General features: G+C 35.8%; 1 protein-coding gene across 10 annotated transcripts in view; it reads left to right on the top strand.

Annotated features, from left to right (window-relative positions):
• The window catches only part of CEP83 (centrosomal protein 83), a 147451-nt gene that overhangs the window by 64127 nt on the left and 69420 nt on the right, over positions 1 to 13904 (top strand). For 9 of the 10 annotated variants that reach the window (XR_007402197.1, XR_007402196.1, XR_003132968.3 and 6 more), the window contains one exon: positions 12967 to 13218. The exons of the other annotated variant lie outside the window; for it this stretch is intronic. Coding sequence is in view for 1 of the 9 variants with exons in the window: in XM_025438863.3 (XP_025294648.1) it covers positions 12967 to 13218 (252 nt within the window). In the remaining 8 variants the exon portion in view is untranslated. The remainder of the gene's footprint in view (positions 1 to 12966; positions 13219 to 13904) is intronic. 10 annotated transcript variants of the gene reach the window in all.

The following is a 13904-nucleotide window of genomic DNA, read 5'->3' as shown; positions in this document are numbered from 1 at the left end:
CAGGCGTCCCAAGAAACAACCTTATTTAAAGTTTAAAAATGGGCCAAACACTCGAACAGACATCTCACCAAAAGATAAACACGTGGCAAATTAGTGTATGAAAATATGTTCAACATTGCATGTTATTAGGGAATTGAAAATTAAAGTAAGATACTACAATACACATTTTGAGAATGGTCAGATCCAAAACACTGGTGATACTAGTTGCCAGTGAGGATGTGGAACATCAGGACTTCCCACCATTATTGGTGGGAATGCAAAATGGTACAGCAACTATAGAAGACAGTTTGGCAGTTTCTTACAAAATAAACATAATTTTGGAATCAAAAAAGACCCCAAATAGCCAGGGGAGTATTAAAGAAAACCATAGCTGGGGGCATCACAATGCCAGATTTCAGGTTGTACTACAAAGCTGTGATCATCAAGACAGTGTGGTACAGGCACAAAAACAACTTTATGGTCAACTAATATTCGACAAAGCAGGAAAGACTATCCACTGGAAAAAAGACATCTCTTCAATAAATGGTGCTGGGAAAATTGAACATCCACATGCAGAAGAATGAAACTAGACCATTCTCTTACACCAGACACAAAGATAAACTCAAAATGGATGAAAGATCTAAATGTAAGACAAGATTCCATCAAAATCATAGAGGAGAACACAGGCAACATCCTTTTTGAACTTGGCCACAGCAACTTCTTGCAAGATACATCCATGAAGGCAAGAGAAACAAAAGCAAAAATGAATTATTAGGACTTCATCAAGATAAGAAGCTTCTGCACAGCAAAAGAAACAGTCAGTGAAACTAAAAGACAACCTACAGAATGGGAGAAGATATTTGCAAATGGTCTATCAGATAAAGGGCTAGTATCCAAGATCTATAAAGGACTTACTAAACTCAACAACAAAGAAACAATCCAATCATGAAATGGGCAAAAGACATGAACAGAAATTTCACAGAGGAAGATATAGACATGGCCAACAAGCACATGAGAAAATACTCTGCATCACTTGCCATCAGGAAAATACAAATCAAAACCACAATGAGATCCCACCTCATACCGGTGAGAATGGTGAAAATTAACATAAGACAGGAAACCACAAATGTTGGAGAGGATGTGGAGAAAGGGGAACCGTCTTGCACTGTTGGTGGGAATGTGAACTGGTGCAGCCACCCTGGAAAACTGTGTGGAGGTTCCTCAAAGAGTTAAAAATAGATCTGCCCTATGACCCAGCAATTGCACTGCTGGGGATTTACCTCAAAGATACAGATGCAGTGAAACGCCAGGACACCTGCACCCCGATGTTTCTAGCAGCAATGTCCACAATAGCCAAACTGGAAGGAGCCTCGGTGTCCATCGAAAGATGAATGGATAAAGAAGCTGTGGTCTATGTATACAATGGAATATTACTCAGCCATTAGAAACGACAAATACCCACCATTTGCTTCGAGGTGGATGGACCTGGAGGGTATTATGCTGAGTGAAATAAGTCAGTTGGAAAAGGGCAAACGTTCTATGGTCTCATTCATTTGGGGAATATAAAAGTTAGTAAGAGGGAGTAAAGGGAATGGAGAGAAAATGAGTGAAAATATCAGTGAGGGTGACAAAACATGAGAGACAGCTAACTCTGGGAAATGAACAAGGGGTAGTGGAAGGGGAGGTGGGCAGGGGGTTGGGGTGACTGGGTGATGGGCACTGAGGGGGGCACTTGGGATGAGCACTGGGTGTTATGCTATATGTTGGCAAATTGAACTCCAATAAAAAAATAAAAAATAATAAACAATCTTAAGTGAGATGCATCAGTCATACTTTTTGATATTTACTTAACTAAAAATTTGTTTCCGTACAACCACTGTGCACAGTTATTACTAGCAGCTTTATTCCTAAATTGCCAAAATGTAAACGATAAGTCCTTTGGTAGGTGAGTGGTTAAATGAACGGTGGTATGTGCAGACAAGAAAAGAAATGGAGAAACCTTCATTACATATTCCTAAGTGAAAGAAGCTAATCTGGAAAGGCTGTATATTGTAGTATTTCAACTATGTGACATTCAGGAAAAGGCAAAACTATAGAGACATTAAAAATATCAGTGGTTGCCAGGGATTAGGAGAAAGGGAGGGATGAGCCCAGAGAATTTTTAGAGCAGTGACACTATTCTGTGTGATACTAAAGTGACGGGTACATGTCAGTACTCATAGAATGTACACCACCAGGAGTGAACCCTAATGTAAACTGTAGACTTCTGGTCATAATGATATGTTACTGTGTGTTCATCAGTTGTAACAAATCTACCCTCTGGGGTGTGATGCTGATAGCAGGGAAGCTGTGGATATGTGGGGATAGGGACATATGGAGCTCTACTTTCTGCTCAATTTTGATGTGAACCTAAAACTGCTATAAAATATAAAGACCTTTTTTTAGTGTAACGACTTATTTTTTAATGCCGATATAATTAACGTACAGTGTTATATTAGTTTTAGGTGTGCAATACAGTGATTGAGCAGTTCTATACATTACTCATTGCTCATGGTAAGTGTACTCTTGATCACCTTTATCTGTTTCACCCATTGCCCCACCTACCTCTGGTAACCACCCCCTTGTTCTCTATAGTTTATTTTTTGCCTCTTTTTTTTCTTTGTTCATTTTTTTTGTTTCTCAAATTTTACATATGAGTGAAATCATATAGTATTTGTCTTTGACTTATTTCACTTAAATTATACCCTTTAGATCCATCTTTCTTATTTCAGATGGCAAGATTTCATTCTTTTTGGTGGCTGAGTAATACCTCATTGTATTCACACATACCACATCATCTTTATCCATTCATCTATTGAGGACACTTGGATTGCTTCCATGATTTGGCTATTATAAATAATGCTGCAGTAAACAGGGTTGCATATATCTTTTCAAATTAGTGTTTTCATTTATTTTGGATAAACACCCAGTACTGTGATTACTGGATTGTAGGGTAATTCTATTTTTAGCTCTTTGAGGAACCTCCATGCTGTTTTCCACAGTGGCTGTACCATTTTGCATTCCCACTGACAGTGCATGAGGGTTCCTTTTTTCTACATCCTCGTCAACACTAGTTTCTTGTGTTTTTTATTTTAGCCATTCTGACAGGTGTGAGGTGGTATTTCATTGTAGTTTTGATTTTTGTTTCCCTGATGGTGAGTGACATTGAGTATCTTTTTATGCGTCTCTTGGCATCTGTATGTCTTCTTTGGAGAAATATCTTCATGCCTTCTGCCCATTTTTAATTGAATTATTTGTGGGGTTTTTGGTGCTGCATTGTGTAAGTTATTTATATATTTTGGTTATTAACCCTATATCAGATATATCATTTGCAAATATTTTCTCCCATTCTGTAAGTTGCCTTTTAGTTGTTCCCTTAGCTGTGTAGAAGCTTTTATTTTGATGTAGTCCTAATAGTTTATTTTTGCTTTTGCTTCCCTTGCCTCAAGAGACATCTAGAAAAAATGTTGCTACAGCCAATGTCAGAGAAATTACTGCTTGTCACCCCTTAAAGGATTTTTATGGTTTCAGGTTTCACATTTATATCTTTAATCCAGTTTGAGCTTATTTTTGTGTATGATGTAAGAAAGTGGTCCAATTTCACTCTTTTGCATGTAGCTTTCCAGTTTTCCGAACACCATTTGAAGAGACTTTTTTCCTATTGCATATTCTTTCCTCCTTTGTTGAAGATTAATTGACCATATAATTGTGGGTTTATTTCTGGGCTATCTGTTCTGTTCTCTGGTCTGTGTGTCTATTTTTGTGCCAGTACCATGTTTTGATTACTACAGTTTTGTAGTATATCTTGAAATCTGGGATTGGGATCTCTTCTGTTTTGTTCTTTTCTTTTCTTTTTTTTTTTTTTTTTTTTTTTTTTTTTCAGGGTTGCGTTAGCTATTTGGGTCCATAAGATTTTTAGGATCATTTGTTCTAGTTTGGTAAAAAATGTTGTTGGTATTTTGATAGGGCTTGCATGAAATCTGTAGACTGCTAAGGGTAGTAGCAACATTTTAATGATATTTGTTCTCCCAATCCATGAGCATGGAATAAAAACTATATTTAAAAAATTGACTGGGCATACAGAGAAGCAGGAGAATTTATTTCATAGTGAAGAAAAAGATCAGTCAACAGAAATAGACCTATAAATTACAGACTTAGTAGACAGTCATTAAACCATATAAATATACTCCGTAAGCTCAAAAAAGTTAAGAGAAACTTCTAACATAATGAGACATATAGAAGATAGTTTTTAAAAAAGTTTTTGTTTATTTATTCAAGAGAGACACACACAGAGGCAGAGACATAGGCAGAGGAAGAAGCAGGCTCCATGCAGGGAGCCCGATGTGGGACTCAATCCCAGGACTCTAGGATCACACCCTGGGCCGAAGGCAGACACTCAGCCGTTGAGCCACCCAGGTGTTCCTGGAAGACATTTTAAAGAAAACATTCTTGTGATAAAAAATACAGCTGACCCTTTAACAACATGGATTTGAACTCTGCAGATCCATTAATAAAATAATTTTATTTTTGATAAATGGAGTATGATACTGTAAATATATTTCTTATAATTCTCTTGACATTTTTTCTCTAGATTGTTTTATTGTAAGAATATAGTATATATACATATAACATACAAAATGTGTCAGTTAACTGTGTTATTCATAAAACTTGCGGTTAGCAGTAGACTATTAGTGGTTAAGTTTTGGGAAGCCAAAAGCTATACGTGGATTTTTGACTTCAGAGGGGGCTGCTGCCCCAGCCCCCTGCTTTGTTCAAGGATCAACAATATAATTGGGAAATACTATAAATGGACTAGATGCTGCAGAGGAAAAGATGTGGCTAAATTGAAGATTTTACAATAGAAACTATCCAAGATGTAAACCAGAGAGAAAAAGGATAGGGAAAAAAAGATGATAAACATATAGATGGACAATGTATGATAATTCAAATTTTAAAATGAGAAGGGAAAAACAGAAAAAAAAATTTGAAAAAATATTGGCTAAATGTTTTTGATTTCATGAAAACTATAAACCCCCAGATCTGAAACTCTCCATGAAACACATACATAGAAAACACAAAACTACACCAAGTGCACATACTTATTAGTTAAAACTAGTGATAAAGAGTAAATGTTAAAAAGCACCCAGAAGACTTCTCTCAGGAACATGGAGAAGATGTACTTTCCCCTCTTCCTTTTAGTAAGTAAAACAAAAAACTCTGGATGTTATAGGACAGAAGAGTCCTGTTCTCTCAAGGCAAAAGCACTAGGAAATACTGTGGTAAAAACCAGCCCCATCCCAAATTATACCAGCAAAGGCCATTGAAGCACCTAGATTTCCGTCTTCCTCAGGCTATAATGAAGAAACCTAATTTTCAGCCTGGATAATTACCAGAGAAGACAAGGCAAGGGAGGGAGCCAGAGCTTTCATTCACACTTGGCAGTATGTAGGGCTTCTACCTTCCTGCCATGATGGTGTTAGAGATGACATTGGGAGCCTAGATTTTCACAACCTCAACTGGCAGTAAGAAGGTGTACCCTCCCCTGTCTGCTTAGGTCATGTCAGAGAAGACCCAGTGCAGAATCAGGATTTTTGCTACTAACCAGCCCTGGAGGGTTAATGGAAGTTACATCTGACTCTCTGGTGTCAGTGGAGGTCACATAGGGTACAACAACACCCCTGCCATTTAGGGAGCTATTTGTGTGCCTAGTTGGGAGCTGGAACTCCTACCTCTCTCATCTTGGGTATCATAGAACTAAATTAGGGTATCTGTACTACTGCTTCCACTTTGTAGCAATGAGGTGATGATACCATCCTTCCTCTGCCAGAGCCATGCCCTAAAAAGCCAGCTAAAACCAACTTTAAGATCCAGAGTATCCTAATACCCCAAAGAGTCTAGATTTCAGTAGAAAATCACTTGTCATACTGAAGATCTCAAAACTAAAAGACAACCCATGGAATAGGAGAAGGTATTTGCAAATGATATATCTGATAAAGGGTTACTGCCAAAAATCTACAAAGAACTTGTCAAACTAAACACTCAAAAAAACAATAATCCAGTTAAGTAGTAAGAAGATAGGAACAGACATTTTTCCATAGAAGACATCCAGATGGCTAACAGACACATGAAAAGATACTCTGCATCACTCACCATCAGGGATGATGAGATTCCACCTCATACCTGTCATAATGGCTAAAATTAACATAATAAACAACAGATGTTGAAGATGATGTGGAGAAAGGGGAACCCTTTTGCTTCCCCTTTTGTACTGTTGATGGAAATGCAAACTGGTGCAACCACTCTGGAAAACAGTATGGAGTTTCCTCAAAGTTAAAACAGAACTATGACCCAATTATAGCAAGGTAGATATTTACCCGAAGGACACAAAAAAACTGATTTGGAGAGGCACATACACCCTGATGTTTATAGCAGGATTATTAACAATAGCCAAACTACAGAGAGAGCCCAAATGTTCGTTGACTGATGAATGGATAAAGAAGTTGTGGGGTGTGTATAATGGAATATTACCCATTAAAAAGAATGAAATTTTGCCATTTCAACAATGTGAATGGAACTAGAGTGTATTATGCTAGGTGAAATAAATCAGAGAAAGACAAATACCATATGATTTCACTCATATGTGGCATTTAAGAAACAAAACAGATGAACACAGGGGAAGGGAGAAAAAGGGGGAAGCAAACCTTAAGAGACACCTAACTATAGAGAACAAACAGAGGTGGTGTGAACAAATAGGGAGGTGAATGGGTGATGGGTATTAAGGAGGGTACTTGTTGCGATGAGCATTGGGTGTTATATGTAAGTGATGAATCATTAAATTCCAAACCTGAAGCTAATTTTACTGTACATATTAACTAGAATTTAAATAAAAAATTGAAATAAAATCTCAAACTAAATGAAAAAAGACAATAGATGCTAATACTGACAGAGATATTAAATTATCTGACAAAGATTTCAAAGCAGCCATGGCAAAATGTTTTAATATACAGTTACAAACGTGAAACAAATGGAAAAAAAATAGTCTTAGCAAAGAAGTAGACAATGTAAAGAACCAAATAAAAATTTTAGAACTGAAAAATATGACCATTGAATTCCCCCTCCCTAAAACAAAAAACAAACGCTCAGTTGTTGGCCTTAACAACAGAATGGAGGGGATAGAGGAAGGAATCTGTGAATTTGAAGATAGAACATCAGAAGTTACATGAACAAGCCATAAAAATGGATTTTAAAAAAAGAAATGAACCATAGGTACTTGTGGACTATCACAAAAGGTCTAAGAATTTGTTCTTGAAAAGAGAGCGCAAAGTACTTGGAGAAATAAAGACTGAAAACTCCCTAAATTTGGTAGACACAAACGTAGATTCAAGAAGCTAAGTGAATATCAAAACAGGATAAAACGAAAGTAATCTACGCTAAGAAACATCATACTCAAACTTATAAAAACCATAGGGAAAAAAATCATTTTTTTCTCTTGAAAAAATCATTTTTCTTTCAAAAGATCTTGAAAGCAGTGAGAGAAATGATACCTAACTTAGAGAGGGTTAACATTTCCAAGACATTTCTCATCTGAACCCATAGAGGCCAGAAGGAAGTGCTGTGGTATTATCAAATGCTAACAGGAAAGAAGTATCAACTCCTAGTTATCCAGCAAAAATGTCCTTCAGGAATGAAGACTAAATTATAAATTAAGACATTCTTAGAATAGGGAAAACTAAGACAATCTGTTGCAGAATGTCTATGGGAAATTCTCTAAACAGAAAGAAAACAGTAAAAGAATGAACCTCAAAACATCAAGGAGGCTAAAAGAACACAGTAATCAAAACTGTCCATATATACAGTAGATAGTCCTTTCCTGAGTGAGTTTTCTGTATTTTGTTTGATGGTTAAAGGAAACATAATGCTGTCTGATGTGATTTTAAATGTATAAATCTGTAAAATGATGTGGTTTTAAATAGTGGAGGTAATTAAGACATTATAAACAAGGGCAAAAGGATATAAGGAGAGATAAAGTTTCTCACTCACTTGAATTGGTAAAATGAACCCTGTAGACGGTAATAAGGTATGTATATATAATGCCTGGAGCAACAACTAAGAAAGCTGTACAAAGATATAGATACAGACAAATATAGGTAAATCAAATAGAATCCTAAAAAAATGTTTAAGGAGCTCACAGGCAAGAAGAAAGGAAACAAACTTAGAACAAGAAATAGGAAAAGAAAACTTAAGCCATAACATACTCATAATAAAGGTAAAGAGTGTAAATATAACAAAAGAAATTTGCAGAGTTGATTTTGTCTTTAAAAAATTTATTTTTTGGAGAAAGAGAGTGAGTGGGGAGAGAGGCAGAGGAAGAGAGAGAATCCCAAACACGGGGCTGGATCTCACGACTCAGATCATGACCTGAGCCAAAATCAAGAGTTGCATGCTTAACTGACTGAGCCACCCAAGCACCCCTGCAGAGTTGATTTTAAAAATGAAAGACCCAACTGTATGTTGTCTATGGGAAATTTCAAATATAACAGTATAGGCAGCGAAAGGACAGAAAAAGATATGTCTTGTAAATATTCAAATATTAGAAGAAGCAGACGTGACTATATTACTATCAGACAAAGTAGACTTGAGAGCAAAGAAAACTACCAGAGGTGAAGATTATGTAATAATGAAAAATGTTAGTCTGTCAGGAACGGACATTCATAAATGCATGTGAACTAAACAGAACTGTAAAATATGTGAAGCAAAAATTGACAGAACTAAAAGGAGAAATAGATGAATCCATAATTGTTGGAGATTTGGCACTCTTGTTTCAACAATTAATAGAAAAATTAGAAAAACAGAAAAGATCTAGAAAAACAGAAAAACAACACCATTAACCATCAGAATCTAATCAACATTTATAGAACATTCTACCCAACAACAGTACCTAAACACATTTTTTTCAAGTGGCCCCTGAATATATACCAAAACAGGGTATATCCTGGGCCATAAAATAAACCTCCACAAATTTATAAAAATTGAGATGATATAGAGTGAGTTCTCTAACCACAATAGAATCAAACTAGAAATCAATATCAGAAAGATAGGGAAATCCTCAAACAATTGGAAATGAAATGACACACACCAAGTAATTCATGAGTCAAAGAGGAAATTTCAATAAAAATATATTAATCAAAAAATAATTTTAAAAAACTCCATTAGCCTGGATAAAAATGTAATATGTTAAAATATTTGAGATATAGCTAAAGCAGTGCTGAGAGAAAATGTATAGCACTAAATGCATTCATTAGAAAAGAGGAGAAAAAGATCAAATTAATAATCTAAGCTCCTACCTTAAGAACCTAGAAAAAAGAGGATCAAAATAAACCCAAAGTAAGTAGAGGGAAGGAAATAAGAAAAATAAGAGTAAAAATCAATGAAATTGAAAACAGAAAAACAATAGAGAAAATCAGTGAAGCAAAGAGCTTTTATTTGAAAGGATTAATAAAATTGACAAACCTCTAGCAAGACTTGCAAAAAAGAGGGAAGAAACAAATTACTTGTATCAAGAATGAAACCATATCACTCCAGATCTTGTAGACATCAAAAGGGTAATAAGGTAATCTGAAGAACAGCTCTACCCAAACAAATTTGATAAAAATAGATGAAATGGATCAAAAGGCAGATACTATTGCGTCTAACTACATATGAAATAAATAATGTGAATAGCCATATAACAATTAAGAAAACTAAATTCATATTAAAAAACTCACCAAAATTTTTTTTTTTTAAATTAAAAACTCACCAAAAGAATGATGTCACTGGAGAATTCCATGAAGTGTTTAAAGTGGAATGAAAACCAGTTCTATACAATGTCTTCCAGAAAATAGAAGAGGAGCGATATTACCAGTTGAGGAAACAGGATAAAGAGTACACAGAAACACTTTAAATTATTTTTTACAATTGCATGTGAACCTACAATCATTGACAAAGTTTAATTAAAAAAATAGATAAGGGGACCTAGGTGACTCTGTTGAGTGTCTGACTCTTGGTTTCAGCTCAGATTGTGATCTCAGGGTTGTGAGTTGGAGCCCTACATCGGGCTTCATGCTCCGTGTGGAGTCTGCTTGAGATTCTCTCTCCCTCTCTTACTGCCCCTCCTGCTGTCTCTCTCTAAAATAAATAAATAAATCTTTAAAAAAAAAAGTAAAAAAGTAAAAGTAAGTTATTTTCTACAGAAGAACAAAGGTAAGAATGATGATAGACTTCCTTTTTGAAGTAATAAAAGCCCAAAGACAGTAGAGAAATATCTTTAAAATACTAAAGACAACAAAAACAACATCAAAAACTTAGGCTGTTTGATTCCAGAACCTGTGCTCTTAACCATTTCTCTATGCTGCATCATAAAGATGATAAACACAGAGATGGATGGAGTAATTACATACACCACTTTCTCCTTTTGTGTGCCTGGGGAGTTAGAATGGTACCACCATTCTTTGAAAAGATAGACAACAACTATTCCTAGTACTGGATCTGTTTCTTGTTTATAGTGTTTCCTTCAACAATTTTTTAAAAGTAAAATTGGTTAATACATCATGTTTCCTGTCAGGTAAGCTTATATTCTAGAAGAGAATAAAGTAAATGTAGAGGTAAGTGTAATACAGTCAAATTTGGATAAATGTCATAAAAGAAATTCAGACAAAGCCTTTGGGAAATTTAGAGAAAGGGTTTGAGAGAACAACAAATTATGGGTATCAAGGGAGATTGCATATGAATCTGATTGAGAGTGGAGGAAAAGGGAAGAGCTGAGGATGTGTCCAAGATCTGTGTCCTGATAACTGGTTCAAGAGCAGTGTCATAGTAGTGGTTAAATAGAAGTTCTTTGATAGCACAGGTTTTGTGATTATTTGCTTGTCTGCTAGGTTCTGTAGTATATCCTTACTACCTTAGTACAGTGCTGGATACATAATAGTCAATATTTGTTACACAATATTTGTTAAATAGAGAAATGAAAAGGCAGTAATCAGTTATTATAGGAATAATTGGATAGCAAGCTCTAGTTTGGCAGTTAGAAGGGTGGCATCTAATCTTGATTATGCTCTTTGCCAGCTCTGACCATTGTTTCAGCTGTCACGCTGGCTGTCCCACAGATAGCTCTCAAACTACTGGAGAGAGCAATAATACAGGAAACATACTGGTCAAGAACATTAGCTGTCTGACCCTATATGTAAAATGAAGAGGAAAGAGAGATTATTGTTACTAAATGCAATTTTATTTCTATAGCACTTAGCTAAGCACTTGGTCGATAGTACTCAGTAAAGGACAATATTGTCTGAACTTGAGTGACACGTGGACTCCTGACCTAGATGAGCAACCATACTTGGAATATAGCACATTAAAACTATGAGTTACCTCATGCAAAAAGTTAAATGGTATTTTAAAGATATCCAGCCTGAGACCTTCCTTTTACCTAGTGCCAAAGTGAAAAAGTAACTTGGACAAAGTCACACAGCTATTTGAAGGAAAGAGAATATGGAGGGGAAAAAAGGTAGTCAGGGACCAAACCTGAGGGTAGTGCTTATATGTAAAGAGTGAGAGGAAAAATAGACACTAATTAGTTGAACTTGACACCGACTTTTATAGCTGCCTTCTATAGTAAATTTTATTTTCTGGAAAAAAATGATATTTGTCTGCTAGATTGATAGCTCTACCTACATTTCTCATTGACCTCTTCAGTTCAACATGGCTAAAACCAAATTGGAATCACTACATGTTAAAACTGAAAAAGGAGTTTTGAGGGCCTCCAGTCTAACCTCTCATTTTACAGATGAGGAAAACAGATTCTGCACTAAGGTGGAGATCTCACCCTTCTTAGATTCATTTATAGCAATTTGAGCCATCATTCATCTCTTGGGTCACTTTTGCCTAGATTGCAGAGCATTACTTTAAGTCCTTTTGGCTTAGAGTGATCCTCCTAAGCTCATCCTGGTTAGTTGTTAAGACCAGTGATTTTTTATTTTTCTTCAAACAGCTGAATCTTTAAGTTGAATCCTATGAAGAAACCCCAAATATAAAAAGAGACTCAAAGAGGAGCTGCACTGGTTAGCAAAGACATGGGTAGTGGTGGTGGTTGGGGAGATCTGAAAAGGGAAAGGATGAGTTTTACTCTGATAATGTGGCCCTCTCATTCGTGGAGGTGAGGTTCCCTCCAGAGAATGCCTCTGAGGTTAGGAAGCAATTTGAAACTCAGATTTGGAGTCCTGTGGGATCTCGCAGTGATGGTTGGTATGAATGAGAAGATCACTTGTGTTTCTGTTCATCAGATTCCCCCGTTGACTTCCACATACCCTGGAGTACTGATTTTTAGTTCTTTCTTGAATCTGTGAAGTAAGAATGAGGCTATTAGTGCAACTAAGCCCTTAATAAACTCCCAGCTATCATTTAAAAACTCTCATCAGTCACATTTGTAGTTATTTACACAGACAAGCAGCTATTTTGTGAATTAAGTGGCTTGGAATAGATAATTTTATTAGTATAGACATAGCCCAAGAATTATTGTCACATGAGGAAAAGCTTAGCAACAATCAGCATATTGATCTTGCATAAACCCCTGTAATGTTCTGATGAACTGTAAAATACTTGACACATTTTTAAGTATTTTATAGTATTATTTGTAATTTTGAATTTCAGTTAGCAACTGGTGAAGCCCTGTTCTAGACGATATGGGGAGATAGAGTAAAATAGGCCAAGGTCCTTGCCCTCACATTTGAGTCATTCTGAGTGCAGAATGAAGAAGGTGACGTTTTAGGTTTTTTTCCTTTGTTCTTAATTTCACCACCTGAGCTTTCTTTTTCATATTGTGTATTTAAAATTTTTAGTTTACTGACTTGTAAAGCATATTCATGACTGAAAATTCAATAATTTAAGGTTCTGTGCTTTCTTTCAAATTATTACCAGATTGCAAGACTGGAGAAAGATAAAGAAGAAATACATAATCAGCTGCTTAGTGTTGATCCCACAAAAGACAGCAAACGAATGGAGCAACTTATTCGAGAGAAAGTCCATTTGTCTCAGAAATTAAAAGGTTTAGAGGCTGAAGTAGCAGAATTAAGGGCTGAAAAAGAGAATTTTGGTGCTCAGGTAGAAAATGTCCAAAGAATTCAGGTGCGGCAGTTGGCTGAGATGCAGGCTACAGTCAGATCCCTGGAGGTAAGATTTTAATTGCTTCCCGGTAGAGTATGGCATGCTTTTTTAAAAGTGCAATTGACAAGCCTTTGATTTTTAGAGCATAAATGTATGCTTACCAATCTAATGCTGACGCATTTGTAGAGTCCCGAGAGTATATATTCTTTTTTGTAAAGAAGAAAGCTATTGATTCATAAGCAATAGCTGTGCTACCACATTTACAAAGGGATTATTATTCTTTGAGAGTCAAGACACCTAGTTGAAATGAATTAACCCTTGAAATGCCAGAAAGCAGAATATGCAAAATGTTCAGAATTTGAGTTGAGAGTTAAAGTCCTCCCAAACCAAAAAGAACAATTTTTTCCTAGGTAGTTATTTCCTTATATGGGATTCAAGATATTAAAATCATAAGCCCTGTTTAAACAAAAATACCATAATTTAATATCTTAACAACAGCTTCTTTCTGGAGTAATACAATATACCTTGGTGTTAATGCATATGAGTCTTTAGTGAAATATTTCCCTGAGTTCATTAGAGGAAGATAAGACTTGGCAGAGGTAAGCTGTTACTCTTAGAGGTATTCTGTGAAAATTCTTGGTTTCTGTTGTTGGAGAGGAAAACTTTTTTTCTTCATCTTCTTAGGTTCAGTGTTTGGGGGTTGTGAATTAAACTCACAAAAGACAGATTAACGAGAAAATATAGATATTTGT

The sequence above is a fragment of the Canis lupus genome, chromosome 15 (genome assembly GCF_003254725.2).
Source record: "Canis lupus dingo isolate Sandy chromosome 15, ASM325472v2, whole genome shotgun sequence".
NCBI classification, from domain to species: domain Eukaryota; kingdom Metazoa; phylum Chordata; class Mammalia; order Carnivora; family Canidae; genus Canis; species Canis lupus.
The sequence above is the reverse complement of the archived record's forward strand: the minus strand, read 5'-3'. Positions and strand labels throughout refer to the sequence as shown.